The sequence below is a fragment of the Hyla sarda genome, chromosome 2 (assembly GCF_029499605.1).
Source record: "Hyla sarda isolate aHylSar1 chromosome 2, aHylSar1.hap1, whole genome shotgun sequence".
NCBI classification, from domain to species: Eukaryota; Metazoa; Chordata; class Amphibia; order Anura; family Hylidae; genus Hyla; species Hyla sarda.
Genome location: NC_079190.1, coordinates 290,095,076 through 290,110,799, shown reverse-complemented (window position 1 = coordinate 290,110,799; position 15,724 = coordinate 290,095,076). Strand labels below are relative to the sequence as shown.

At 40.8% G+C, this 15,724-nt stretch overlaps 1 protein-coding gene across 1 annotated transcript in view; it reads right to left on the bottom strand.

The window, feature by feature from the left end:
- Window positions 1-15,724, bottom strand: part of CRYBG2 (crystallin beta-gamma domain containing 2) — a 220,691-nt gene that overhangs the window by 36,981 nt on the left and 167,986 nt on the right. The window contains exons 9-10 of the mRNA XM_056560140.1: window positions 13,974-14,100; window positions 13,108-13,143 (exon numbers count right to left, since the gene is read on the bottom strand). Of these exons, the coding sequence (XP_056416115.1) occupies window positions 13,108-13,143; window positions 13,974-14,100 (163 nt within the window). The remainder of the gene's footprint in view (window positions 1-13,107; window positions 13,144-13,973; window positions 14,101-15,724) is intronic.

The following is a 15,724-nucleotide window of genomic DNA, read 5'->3' as shown; positions in this document are numbered from 1 at the left end:
TCATATTCTAGGTTCTTCAAAGTAGCCACCTTTTGCTTTGATTACTGCTTTGCACACTCTTAGCATTCTCTTGATGAGCTTCAAGACCTGAAATGATCTTCCAACAGTCTTGAAGGAGTTCCCAGAGATGCTTAGCACTTATTGGCCCTTTTTGCCTTCACTCTGCGGTCCAGCTCACCCCAAACCATCTCGATTGGGTTCAGGTCCGGTGACTGTGGAGGCCAGGTCATCTGGCGCAGCACCCCATCACTCTCCTTCTTGGTCAAATAGCCCTTACACAGCCTGGAGGTGTGTTTGGGGTCTTTGTCCTGTTGAAAAATAAATGATGGTCCAACTAAATGCAAACCGAATGGAATAGCATGCCGCTGCAAGATGCTGTGGTGGCCATGCTGGTTCAGTATGACTTCAATTCTGAATAAATCCCCAACAGTGTCACCAGCAAAGCACCCCCACACCATCACACCTCCTCCTCCACACCAGCACACCTGTGAAGTGACAACCATTTCAGGTGACTACCTCTTGAAGCTCAACAAGAGAATGCCAAGAGTGTGCAAAGCAGTAATCAAAGCAAAAGGTGTCTACTTTGAAGAACCTTGAATATGACATATTTTCAGTTGTTTCACACTTTTTTGTTATGTATATAATTCCACATGTGTTAATTCATAGTTTTGATGGCTTCAGTGTGAATCTACAATTTTCATAGTAATGAAAATAAAGAAAACTCTGAATAAGAAGGTGTGTCCAAACTTTTGGTCTGTACTGTATGTTCCAGAGGAAGTTCTCTTCTTTTTGAATTTCCTTTCAATCTGACCACAGTGCTCTCTGCTGACACCTCTGTCCATTTTAGGAGGAACTGTCTAGAGTAGGAGAAAATCCCCATAGCAAGCCTATCCTGCTCCGGACAGTCCCTAAAAGGGACAGAGATGTCAGGAGAGAGCACTGTGGCCAGACAGAACGGAAATTCAAAAAGAAAAGAACTTCCAGTGGAGCATACAGCAGCTGATAAGTACTGGAAGGATTAAGATTTTTAAATAGAAGTAATTTACAAATGTGTTTAACTTTCTGGAACCAGTTGATTTAGAAAAAAAATAAATCTATCAGCAGGCATCCCGTGGCAATGCCCAGGGGGGTCCTGAGACCCTCCATGTCAGCAATCGCCGATTTGCTGCGATTCTGGAGCAATTGGGTCACTGTTGACCTGATCACCCGGAAAATAAGAATGATCGGAGCTGTCAGAGACAGCCCCGATCATCCTAAAGGATAGGAGCGAGGTGGCAGGGGTGCCACCTCCTCCTATCCCCTTCCATTGGTTGATCAGGATTGACCAACCAATGGCAGTTGGGGGCGGGGGGGTTAAAGTTCACTTCCCCCGCTCTGCCCACAAATCTTCACTGTGGCCTTCTAAAAATTGCAAAACTACAACTCCCAACAGGCCCAGACAGCCAAAGGCTGTCTGGACATGCTTGGAGTTGTAGTTTTGCAATGTCTGGAGGGCCACAGTTGGAGACCACTGTGTAGTGGTCTCCAAACTGTGGTCCTCCAGATGTTGCAAAACTACAACTTTCAGCATGCACTGACTGTCTGGGCATGCTGGGAGTTGTAGTTTTGCAACAAGAAGTGGCACAGTTTGGAGACCACTGTGTAGTGGTCTCCAAACTGTAGCCCTCCAGATGTTGCAAAACTACAATTCCCAGCATGCCCAGACAGTCAGGGATGCTGGGCGGTGTAGTTCTGCAATATCTGGCCCTTCAGATGTTGCAGAACTACAACTCCCAGCATGCCTGGATAGTCTGGGCATGCTTGGAGTTGTAGTTTTGCAACATCTGGAGGGCTACAGTTTGGAGACCACTACTTAGCGGTCTCCAAACTGTTCTTGTCAAAAACTGCAGTGGCTGTTTTCCAGAAACTGCCAGAAAAAAAACCAAGTGGAAACATAGCCTAAGGCGGGAATTCCACTGAGGTTTTTTTTTTGTTTTTTTTTGCAAAAACGCCGTCAAAACGCCAATTTTCCCGCACGGCGTTTTTTCAGTGCAAAAACGCCGCGTCCAGATGTTAGCTGCAAGTCAATGGTAAACTGCAAAATGCCAGATTCACTTGGCGTTTTTCAGTTTGGCGTTTTTTTAATCCTTTTGGCGTTTTTCAGCAATTTGGGGCTCAGAGGCTGGATTTTCAAAACGCCCGACAAAACCTAGTTTGGTGTTTTTTGCCCTGAAATCGCGGCATTTTCCTCCCATAGAAGTCTATGGGAGAGCAAAAACGCCAAGAAAAACACCATGTTGGTATTGAATTTTGCGTTTTTGCAGGCGGTTTTTATTCTTTTTTGGCATTTAGCGATCCCAAAAAATTATGGAGATACCTTTTTTATAAAAATTTCGTAGAGTACCATAAAAAATTTTTATAAAAAAAGATACACTAGTGATGGAAAAAATTGTACCTAACGAAATGTATCTTTTTTATTACGAAATGTTTATTAATTTTTAAACAGGGATCAATTTATTTGGGCGGGTAAAGCACTAAAAATGTAGCCGACAATAATAAAAATGTAGTGTGTGTGTTTTTCACTTCTTTTTTTTAAACATTTTTAGGTAGTACTACTACTCCCAGCATGGAACACACTGTTCCATGATGGGAGTAGTAGTTACCTGTACTTGAAAAATATGGTTGAAGATCAACCTAAAAATCAGTCCTCAAGGTATATAAGAAAGGTAGATATAGAATAAAGAGTGATCCAGGCATATATAAATTTTAAAATATTTATTCAATAGTATATATTGTTCACTGATGGTCACTGTCCGTGCAGGGCCCTTGCATTGGACATAGAACACAGTGCATAAATGATGGGATGAGATAAAATACAATAAAAATGAATCGATAAAATGTGAGTCAATCAAATAAATTAATAACTTGCATCTAAAAGATCAATAAATGTCCCGTTGGTAGATGATAAGATCAATGGGTAGCGCTGTTCAATTGTATCTTTCCGTGGCCAGAGAAATATAAGTCCTTATGCACAGTGGCACTCTGAGTGTACAGTAGCAATTTTTGCATACAATGTATCAAATATTGATGGTACAGTCCTTGTGTGCAATGTAGCAGATTATATCACAAAGTTCAGTTATTATGGAAAGAGCGGGGTCCGGTGCACAGCACCACTCACCACTCCTGGGATCGCTGATGTGACTGACTAGGCGGGATGGCACGGAGGTGTCAGGCCTCCGGCAGTGACCAGTCTCTGTCCCCTCACTCGATAGCGCTGTGGGTGATGCTGCAATGATCTTCCTTTAGAGGTCCGCAGTTGTATTCCTTCCGAGGCACTGGCCTAGCAGGTATGCCGTGGGTCCTCGGTGGTATGGGGAGACAGCAGGATCGTAGCGGTGTGGTTGTAGCAGCGGTGGGAGTGGATGCTGGCGTGCCTCGTGTGAATTAGGCGCTAGTGTGCGCGTAGAGAAGCAGAGCAGTGATAGTGGTCCCGAGGCTGGGGACCTCCAGCAGTTGCAAATAAAGTTCTGTATTTCGCTGGTTTGTTGGGAAATTGAAATAGGTATAGGTAGATGCAAGAAATATATATGGATCTAGACTGGTTTCAAGGCCGCGGGCCTTTTCCTCAGTAGAATTAAATACAATAATTCTACTGAGGAAAAGGCCCGCGGCCTTCGACCTCTAAAGGAAGATCATTGCGGCATCACCCACAGCGCTATCGAGTGAGGGGACAGAGGCCGGTCACTGCCGGAGGCCTGACACCTCCGTGCCATCCCGCCGAGTCAGTCACATCAGCGATCCCAGGAGTGGTGAGTGGTGCTGTGCACCGGACCCCGCTCTTTCCATAATAACTGAACTTTGTGATATAATCTGCTACATTGCACACAAGGACTGTACCATCAATATTTGATACATTGTATGCAAAAATTGCTACTGTACACTCAGAGTGCCACTGTGCATAAGGACTTATATTTCTCTGGCCACGAAAAGATTCAATTGAACAGCGCTACCCATTGATCTTATGATCTACCAACGGGACAGTTATTGATCTTTTAGATGCAAGTTATTAATTTATTTGATTGACTCACATTTTATCGATTCATTTTTATTGTATTTTATCTCATCCCATCATTTATGCACTGTGTTCTATGTCCAATGCAAGGGCCCTGCACAGACAGTGAGCATCAGTGAACAATATATACTATTGAATAAATATTTTTAAATTTACATATGTCTGGATCACTCTTTATTCTATATCTACCTTTCTTATATACCTTGAGGACTGATTTTTAGGTTGATCTTCAACCATATTTTTCATGTTCCAATAGACCTTTGGGTGAAGGTAACATCAGTTCACCTCAGGTATACCTATTCACTGAGTGAGCTACACTAATTTTTCATATTTAGTTACCTGTACTTATTGACAGATCGCCAGGGTCCCTTGCGATCCTCTTGTATAATGTATAGATACGGCAGACGCTCTTCCATGGCCCCCTGCACTGACGTATATATAAACATATTCATATTTCACACAGAGCTGTGATTGGCCAGATGGTTCCAGCCAATCACAGCTCTCTGTGGGAAATAGGAATATGTGTATATATACGGCCATGCAGAGGACCATAGAAGAGCGGCCGCTGCATCCACACATTATACAGGAGCATCACCACGGGCGTCAGTAGTGATACCCGCTGTGATCTTTCCTTAACTACAAGTACTACTATTCCCAACATGGAGTACACTCTGCCCCATGCTGGGAGCTGTAGTACCTGCATTAATAGACAGATCAAAGCGGGTGTCAGAAGTTACATTCGCTGCGATCTGTCTATTAATGCAGGTACTACAGCTCCCAGCATGGAGCAGAGTGTACTCCATGTTGGGAGTAGTAGTGCCTGCTTAAGGACACATCACAGCGGGTATCACTACTGACATCTGCTGTGATCGTCCTGTCTATAGCAGAGATGGAGCGACTGTATACAGCGCTCGCATCCCTGCTCTGTACTATACTACGGGTCGGCCACTCATTCATTCATCTTTTCCTCAGAGCTGTGATTGGCTGAAACCATCCGGCCAATCACAGCTCTGGGCGGAAAATATGAATGGCCAGTGATGTGAATAGAGCAGAGATGTGAGCGCTGTATAGAGCCACATCACTGCTATATTATGGACAATCGCATCAGGTGTCAGACTGACACCCGGGGCGATATGTCTATAGTACAGGTACTACTACTCCCAACATGGAACAGTGTGTTCCATGCTGGGAGTGTACTACATAAAAAATTTGAAAAGAAAAGAGAAAAAAAGTTAAACACACACTTTACAAAAAAAATTATTAAAATGTTGTTATAAAAAATAAACATTTAGTTAAATGCATTCTTATATCCCTACTGCATCCTTTTTTATTTTTTTATTTTTTGGTACCCAACTATTTTGTAAAAAAAAAAAAACGCAAAAGGGGCCAAAAAAGGCAAATTCCACACAAAGGTAAAAACGCCAGAAAAAACGCCAAAACGTAGGGGAAAACTGTGGAAGATTTTCTGGTGTTTTTTCTGGCATTTTTAGGCCACAAAAATCGCAGGGCAAAAATCTCAGTGGAGTCCTAGCCTAGGGGTAGGTTTCCACTTGTTTTGTTATTTTTATAGCAAAAATGTCCGCTTTTCCAGATTATGAAAGGACGATCGCAACGGGTGTCAGGAGGGACATCCGCTGCGATCTGTCTATTGGTGCAGGTACTACAGCTCCCAGCATGGAACAGTCTGTTCCATGCTGGGAGTAGTAGTAGTACCTAAATAATGTTGGAAATATACAAAATAAAGTAGTAAAAATCACACACACTTTATAAAACACATTAATAAAATACATTATTAATAAAAGTTTCACAAAATTAATAAAATATATATATATATATATTTTTTTTTTACAATTACATGGCCCCTTCATCCATTTTTAATATTGACGGCTACATTTAAATGTCCCTGACCGCTCACATAAATTGGTCCTTGATTGAAAAAAAAAATTTGTTCTAAAAATATAAATTTTGTTCCCTACAATTTTTTCCATCCCTACTGCAGTATTTTTTTTATTTTTTGGTACCCAACAAAATTCTCAAAAAACTTCCGCAGGTAAACTGCCAAAAGGGGCAAAAAAATGCAATTTCCACACAAAGGTAAAAATGCCAGGTGTAAAAAAAAAAAAAAAAAAAACAAGTGGAAACCTAGGGTAATTTCAATCTTAGACATTGATGGCATGTTAACAGGATAGGCTATATACAGGTGCTCCTCACAAGATTTTTGCTAGAGAAGTAAAAAAGAATAAACAGAAGAATTGTCCAAAATCCAAGGATCACTTGTGGAGAGCTTCAAAAAGACCTGGAATTAGCAGGTACTGTTGTCTCAAAGAAAACAGTAAGTAATAAACTCCCCGCCATGCCCTGAATGCACCCTCACCACGCAAGACTCCATTGTTGAATAAATGAAGTGCATGTTGAAGCTTGTTTAAAGTTTACTGCACAACATTTGGAAAAGCCAGTGCATATCATGTCAATAGCACCTTAGGAAATATATTAAGTGAAAAAAATGATGACGTGTTCAATGCTTATTTCACCTGTTGTGTGTGTTATTGAGATGGGTGTCACCCCTGGGACCCACACCTATCATTAAAGGGGTATTCCAGGAAAAAACTTTGTTATATATATATATATATATATATATCAACTGGCTCCAGAAAGTTAAACAGATTTGTAAATTACTTCTATTAAAAAATCTTAATCCTTTCAGTACTTATGAGCTTCTGAAGTTAAGGTTGTTCTTTTCTGTCTAAGTGCTCTCTGATGACACCTGTCTCGGGAACCACCCAGTTTAGAAGCAAATCCCCATAGCAAACCTCTTCTAAACTGGGCGTTTCCCGAGACAGGTGTCATCAGAGAGGATTTAGACAGAAAAGAACAACCTTAACTTCAGAAGCTCATAAGTACTGAAAGGATTCAGATTTTTTTTATAGAAGTAATTTACAAATCTGTTTAACTTTCTGGAGCCAGTTGATATATATAAAAAAGTTTTTTCCTGGAATACCCCTCTAAAACACTGACCTTCATCCTGCCTAATTCACTGTGATATGCTTTTTTTTTTTCGTACAACCCATTCAGTTTTATGGGAGTACAGAAATTGCAACAACCTCAGCTGTCTCTGTTATTCTGGCCAACTCTCAGTTTAGCTTCATTAGGTGGAATGGGGGTTGGGGGGGGGGACCTGGATCTAATAAATATTTATGCCATATCATGTGGGTATGATTATTAGTATACAGTCATGGCCGTAAATGTTGGCACCCCTGAAATTTTTCTAGAAAATGAAGTATTTCTCACAGAAAATGATTGCAATAAGGCTGCATTCACACCTCGTTTTTGCAATACGGTTGCCGTATCCGGTTTGATTTAAAAAAAAGTATGGAACCGTAGTGCAAACCGTATACATAGACATTTCATTGTAAACCGTATGCCAACCGTAGCATCAGGTTGTGTACGTTTTGCATCATTTACGGTTGTATACGGTTTTTAACGGTACACCAAACCGTAGTCTACTACGGTTTTGTGTCCTGGTCAAAAACCGTATCCAACCTGTATACGGTTATTTTAAAATGGAGTTCTATGGTAACCGTATGTAACCGTATGTGCATCCGGTTACATCCGGTTTGCACAATACGGTTTTTCATTTTTTTGGGGGGGGGGGGGGGGGGGGAAATTCAATAAAAAGAAGAACTTTATTTAAAATGTTGACAAACTTTAAAACCGTATATATTTTTTTTTTCAAGAAAAACGTATTCAAATGTATGCAAATGTATGCAAATGTATATCCGTTTTTAAACCGTATACAGTTTAAAAATGTGAGGAGGCATATACGGTTGCATACGTTTGCATAAGTTTCGGTCCGGTTCGGTGACATACGTTTTTTTAACAGAAACTGGATACGGCAACAGTATTGCAAAAACGAGATGTGAATGCAGCCTTAGATATGTTTTGCTCTACACATGTTTATTCTCTTTATGTGTATTGGAACTAAACCCAAAAGGGAGGAAAAAGGAAATTGGACATAATGTCACACCAAACTCCAAAAATGGTCTGGACAAAATTATTTGCACTCTTAACCCCTTAACGACCAAGGACGTATATATACGATATAACGCGGGGTCACGCGGTGGCGTCGTGTCATATAGGGTCGGTCCCGGCATGTATCTGAAGCCGGGACCCGGGGCTAATAGCGTGCGGCATTGATCGCGGTGCCGCGCGCTATTAACTCTTTAGATGTGGCGTTCAAAGATGAATGCCGCGTCTAAAACAAAATTTAAAGCTGCCGGGCTTCTCTGTGGGGCTGATCGGGACCACCACAGTGAAAATGCGGTGTCCCTATCAGCTGGGACACGAGCGGAGGTCCTCTTACCTTCCTCCGGCGTGTCCCTTCGGCGATTGATTGCTCCAAGCCTGAGATGCAGGCTTGAGTAATTGACCGCCGATAACACTGATCACTGCAAAGCTATGGCTTTGCAGTGAACAGTGCTGGCAATCAGTGTGTGCAGCGTTATAGCCCCCTTTGGGAGCTATAACATTGCAAAAAAAAAAGTTAACAAAAAAAGGTAATAAATGTGATTTAACCCTTTCCTTAATAAAAGTTCAAATCACCCCCCCTTTTCCCATAAAAAAAACTGTAAATAAAAATAAATATAAACATATGTGGTATCGCCGCGTGCGTAAATGTCCGAACTATGAAAATATATCTTTAATTAAACCACAAGGTCAATGGCGTACACACGAAAAAATTCCAAAGTCCAAAATAACGTATTTTTGGTCGCTTTTTATATCATGAAAAAATTTATAAAAATCGATCAAAAAGTCCGATCAATACAAACATGATACCGCTAAAAACGTTAGATCACGGCACAAAAAATTAGCCCTCATACCGCCCCATACGCATAAAAATAAAAAAGTTATAGGGGTCACAAGATGACAATTTTAAACGTATAAATTTCCATGCATGTAGTTATGATTTTTTCCAGAAGTACGACAAAATCAAACCGATATAAGTAGGGTATCATTTTAATCGTATAGACCTACAAAATAAAGATCAGGTGTCATTTTTACTTAAAAATGTACTGCATAGAAACGGAAGCCCCCAAAAATTACAAAATGGTGTTTTTTCTTCAATTTCGTCGCACAATGATTTTTTTTTTCGTTTCGCTGTAGATTTTTGGGTAAAATGACTGATGTCGCTGCAAAGTGGAATTGGTGGCGCAAAAAATAAGCCCTCATATGGATTTTTAGGTGCAAAATTTAAAGGGTTATGATTTTTAAAAGGTGAGGAGGAAAAAACGAAAGTGCAAAAACCGGAAAACCCTGCATCCTTAAGGGGTTAACTTAAATGGGTACTCCTGTGGAAATCTTTTGGCATTCTGGAGAGAACTTGCCTTTCCGGTTCACGGCCTTAGAGCGAGTTGAGCATGCGCAGAACGGGATGGATAAGGAAGCTGTTCTGTGCAGGAAAGAGGTGAGATGGATATTGAGGCTGGAGGCAATGGGACAAGTTGGTCTTAATGACAAGACAGAGTTGAATGTTTACTATGATTGATGTCTTCTCTCTGCTACCTATGTTTTTAAGGTATTTTTTTATTTCTTCACATGTTAATTACTTTGTATATGTGATCACTATGGTAACCAAGGTCAGGGGTTATAAATACGTATCTGTGAACGTTCTGACGTCAGGACCAGTTGAAGCGTCAGAGTACGTGAAACAGTTCCGTTGTCCAGAAGCACCCCTGTTCGTTCTTTCCGTTGTCTCCCTGCAGTGTCACCCGGTGATTAAAGTCGTTTGAAGCATCCTTGGTGAGTGCCACGGTCTCTTTTTCTTCTCCTTGGAGTGTATTCAGACTTTGCTTCAGACCTGTGTTGCACCGCTCTGCTGCGGACTGTTAAGCCGGTGTAGGAATCAGCTGCTTTATAATTGATCCCTGAGGTGTGTCTGCAGTGCCGAGGTTGTTCTTATGCTGTGAGAGATTTGTAAATTACTTCTATTAAAAAATCTTAATCCTTACAGTACTTATTAGCTGCTGAATACAACAGAGAAAAATATTTTCTTTTTGGAACACAGTGCTCTCTGCTGACATCACGAGCATAGTGCTCTCTGCTGACATCTCTGTTGATTTTAGGAACTGTCCAGAGCAACATATGCTATGTTGCTATGGGGATTTTCTCCTACTCTGGACAGTTCTTAAAATGGACAGAGATCTCAGAAGATCATTGTGCTCGTGATATCAGCAGAGAGCTCTGTGTTCCAAAAAGAAAAAAATTTCCTCTGTAGTATTTAGCAGCTAATAAGTACTGGAAGGATTAAGATTTTTTAATAAAAGTAATTTACAAATCTGTTTAACTTTCTGGCACCAGTTGATTTAATAAAAAATAAAAAAAGTTTTCCACCGGAGTACCCCTTTAATATTTGGTTGCACACCCTTTGGAAAATATACCGTAACTAAAATCAGTCGTTCCTATAACCATCAATCAGTTTCTTACACCTCTCAGCCGGAAGGCTGGACCACTCTTCCTTTGCAAACTGCTCCAGGTCTCTCTTATTGGAAGGGCGCCTTTTTCCAACAGCAATTTTAAGATTTCTCCACAGGTGTTCAATGGGATTGAGATCTGGACTCATTGCTGGCCCCTTCAGAATTCTCCTGCGCTTTGTTGCCATCCATTTCTGGGTTCTTTCTGACGTATGTTTGGGAAAATTGTCTTGCTGGAAGACCCAAGATCTCGGACGCAAACCCAGCTTTCTGACACTGGGCTGTACAGTGCGACCCAAAATCCATTGGTAATCCTCAGATTTCATGATGCCTTGCACACATGCAAGACACCCAGAGGTAGAGGCAGCAAAACAACCCCAAAACATCATTGAACCTCCACCATATTTCACTGTAGGTACTGTGTTCTTTTCTTTGTAGGCCTCATTCCTTTTGGGTAATCAGTAGAATGATGTGCTTTACCAAAAAGCTCTGTCCACAAGACGTTTTCCCAGAAGGATTTTGGCTTACTCAAGTTCATTTTGGCAAAATGTAGTCTTGCTTTTTTATGTCTCTGTGTCAGCAGTGGGGTCCTCCTGGGTCTCCTGCCATAGCGTTTCATTTCATTTAAATGTCGACGGATAGTTTGCGCTGAAACTGATGCTCCCTGAGCCTGCAGGACAGCTTGAATATGTTTGGAACTTGTTTGGGGCTGCTTATCCACCATCCGGGCTTTCCTGCGTTGACACCTTTCCTCAATGTTTCTCTTCCGTCCATGCTCAGGGAGATTAGCTACAGTGCCATGGTTTGCAAACTTCTTTATAATGTTGCGTACTGTGGACAGGGGCAAATCTAGATCTCTGAAGATGGATTTGTAACCTTGAGATTGTTGATATTTTTCCACAATTTTGGTTCTCCAGTCTTCAGACAGTTCTCTTCTCTCCTTTCTGTTGTCCATGCTTAGTGTTGCACAACTAAATACAAAAACTAAGTGAACTTCTCTCCTTTTTATCTGCTTCCAGGTATTATTTTTATATTGCCCACACCTGTTCTTTGCCCCAGGTGAGTTTAAAGGAGCATCACATGCTTGAAACAATCGTATTTTTCCAAAATTTTTAAAGGGTGCCAATCATTATGTCCAGCACATTTTTGGAGTTTAATGTGGCATCCTCCCTTTTTTGGTTTAGTTCCAATACACACAAAGGGAATAAACATGTATATAGCAAAACATGTATTACTGCAATCCTTTTCTGTTAGAAATACTTCCTTTTCTAGAAAAATTTCAGGAGTGCAAACATTTACGGCCATGACTGTATATATATATATATATATATATATATATATATATATCTCAATATATATATCTCAAGGGAAGCTGTCATCAAGGGAACTTGTTCTCCCCACCCCACCAACCTTGTAGATCTCTCCCTATTTGGGTATAGCAGGAGAGCTATCAATTAAGGTTAGTGGGAAAATAAGAAACCACCAGGGACTGCCAAGATGACTTGTGGTTCAGGCAGCATGAATGTGATCACAGGTTCTCTTTAAACGAGCTATCCAGAAACAAGGAAAGGCATTATCTTTCTCTGTCTATTCTTCTAATGTTATTTTTTGCCTTATGTTTCTAAAACAAAGCTCCGATATCCTGCAGCAACCACTGAATTTAGTAGCTTACTGCACAGTTATTATGGAGCTCAATGCAAAAACAATGTACAGTAAGTTCATAATGGGGTACTCCGGTGGAAATCAATTTTGGAAGGATTAAGATTTTTAAATAGAAGTAATTTACAAATCTGTTTAACTTTCTGGCACCAGTTAATTAAAGAAAAAATTGGTTTCCACCAAAGTACCCCTTTAAGCTACCTCTAGGCAGCCCTAAGCAGACAGTATATTATTACTCAAAGAAGATGTCCAGCCATAAAAACCCCCTTACCATCCCCCCCATATCCCCGGGATTTCCCTATGGGGCCCTGGCTCTGCTAGTGACTCGCTCTGTTAGTGCGAGTTTCACACCCAGCACTGGTCGAAACACGCCCCCTCCATTCATTTCTATGGGAGAGGCAGAGACCAACGAACGCTGTGTTTCCACCTCTCCCATAGAGATGAATGGAGGGGGTGTGCTGGGCGCGAAGCATAATTTCCTGGAGCAGAGACCCAGGGCCCTGGGAGATCATGGGGGATAAATTTCTTACCGCTGGACATCCTCTTTAAAGGGAAAAGATCACCTATGTTTTTTTTTTGTTTTTTTTTTAGCTTTTTTAGTTTTTCATTAAAGGGGTACTCTGCCCCTAGACATCTTATTACCTATCCAAAGGATAGGGAATAGGATGTCTAATCGTGATCCAGCATCCTGCAGTGGATTACTTGGGTGCCAGGCCGGAGGTCGTGGAAGGTCCCAGCAGCGGGACCCCCGCGATCAGACATCTTATCCCCTATCCTTTGGAAAGGGGATCAGATGTCTAGGGGCGGAGTACCCCTTTAAGTTTAGTGACCAGAGTAAAAACTGATTACTGATTTTTCGGAAAGTATAGCAAGTATAGCAAAGTTTATCTTCAAATAATTTAAGACCTCTACCCCTTGGATCCTACTCACCTTAGGTTCATTAGGTTTTTCAACTGTAGGGCCACCCTAAAAGATGCAGAAAAAAATATTAAGGTTTTTTTTTTTTAAATCTCAAAAAAAAAAAATCTTTAAAAAGTATTTAAAAAAGCAACCAAATCATACATATGCTGTGAGTTTTATTTCATTGTACCGTAATTGCTGATAATGTCATACACCATTTTATATCGATTCCGTCTGCAGACTGTATCAGTAGTTTCAGCTTCAGAGCAAACAGGGCTCTATATTCTGCTCACTGAGCTCCCCTCTTTAGCCCTGTAGATTTTGTACATAGAACCTGTAGAACTTGTGCGAATGTGTAGAACCAGCTAATGGGTATTGGAACCACACATGCCTGTTACTTAGCAACACATTATTGAAGACATGCTGGCACTGGGTTAGTGGAATTCAAAACCAGTGCCACGCTGGCCAAGTGACCCACAGGCGAAAGAAACACTTTTGTAATTGAATAAAATAGTTACTGTAATACCTACATTAGGAGCACTAGAAGATGTACGGGGTGCAAGCCCAGTTTTGCACAAAAAATGCAGAAATGTTTTACTTTTTCCTGTTTTACACTGTGCTCACTTGTATTAATTATGGCTGAAATCTACTCCAGCTCCTAGATGGTGTAGATTTTAATCTGTGGCGCACAGAGAGCCACAGACACAGCAAATTGTTTAATTTGTAACAAATTACCCTAGTGTAGACTAGTTAAAGGCTGGCATGTAAAATGCCAGACTTTAGTTAATCTGCCCCATAATGTTAATATTGGAAAACCCCTTTAAGTTAACAGGTGTTAAAAACCAAATACTGTACAAGAGACATACATACAATATTGGGTAAAAAAAATTACTTACAATAAGTGCCGGTTGCAATGAACATAAAATTGAATCATGCCCATTCCAGGCTTTTTTGTTAGGATATCCTCCAGATTCCAAAATATATGGGTCCCCTTCAAAAAATGGCTTATTGTACACCAGCCAGCTGTGGGAAAACAAAAAACTTTTTTTTACTTTAACTATTAATCATATAACCTAATCTATTATCATACAGTGCATTCAGAAAGTCTTTAGACTATTTGCTACGTTGTGCTAAGATCAACAAAATTCCCAACTATTTTTTACTCAATACCCCATAATGATAATGTGAAAACAGAATGTTAAACATTTTTGCAAATTTATTAAAAAGGAAAAACTAAAATATTGCATTGATATAAGTATTCAGAACCTTTACCTGTACTTGAAGGTTGAAGCACCTTTGGCAGCCATTACAGCCTCCAGTCTTTTTGGGGATGACGCCACAAGATTTGCACACCTGAATTTAGAATTGTCCCTAAGCCACTCTTGTGTTGTCTTGACTGTTTGCTTAGGGTCATTAACTTGTTGGAAGGTGAACCCCCAGCCCAGTCTGAGGTCTAGAGCACTGTAAGTATGTGCTTTCATAAGCACTGTCATTTGAACAAACCTTGCATAGATCATTAGTGCAAGTGAATATAAGAAACTTTGTAATACAGTATATCTTATAAAAAAAAAATGCTTCTTTCTTCTGTTTCAAACTTTTTCTCTGCTCAAATCTTCTTTTCTAAAAATCAGCTCAGCTTTGTCCTTTAAAAATATTAGTTTGCACTATTCAGCTTTTCCTTAACCTTGACCAGTCTTCCTGTCCCAGCCACTGAAAAACACCCCTCAGCATGAGGTTGTAGAAATGGTTTTGGGCCAGTGAGGAGCAGACATGACATGAAACTTATAATTGAGGCCAGAAAGTTCAATTTTGGTTTCACTAGACCAAAGAATCTTGGTTCTCACAGTCTGAGCATCCTTTTAGGTTATTTTTTGCTAAATCATTGCAGACTTTTATGTGTCTTTTATTGAGGAAATGCTTCTTTCTGCCACACTGCAATAAAGTTTAGATTGGTGGAGTGCTGCTGTAATGATTGACCTTCTGGAAGTTTCTCCCATTTGCACACAGGATCTTTGAAGCTCAGAAAGAGTGGTCATTGGGTTCGGTTCTTGATAACCTCACTTACCAAAGCCCTTGACTACTTAGCTTGGTGGGACAGCCAGCTCTAGGAAGAGTCCTGGTTGTTCCAGACATTTCCAATTTAAGAATCATGTAGGCTACTGTACTCTTGGGAACTTTCAGTGCAGCAAAGTATTTTTGTACCCTTCTCCAAATCTGTGCCTCCACATCATCCACTCTTTGAACTGTGCAGTTGATTTTTTTACTCATTCCTTTGTGTTTGCTCTGATATGCATTGTCAGCTGTGAGACCTTATATAGATTGGGCTATGTCTCTCCAAGTCTTATCAAAGTTCAATGCCCAATCATCTGAATTTACCAAAGGGAACTCCAATGAAGGTGTAAAAACATGTTAAAGGGGTACTCCGCCCCTAGGCATCTTATCCCTTATCTAAAGGATAGGGGATAAGATGCCTGATCGCGAGGTCCCGTCGCTGCTCCCGGGGGCATGGTCATGATGTCAGGAGAGGGGCGCGGGCGTGACGTCACGAGCCTCCACCGCTGAACCCGACGCTCTAAACGAACAAGCTGATGCAGCGAATTTCACGCTGCGCAAAATGTGCTGCAAAGCGGGAAATATGCTGCATATT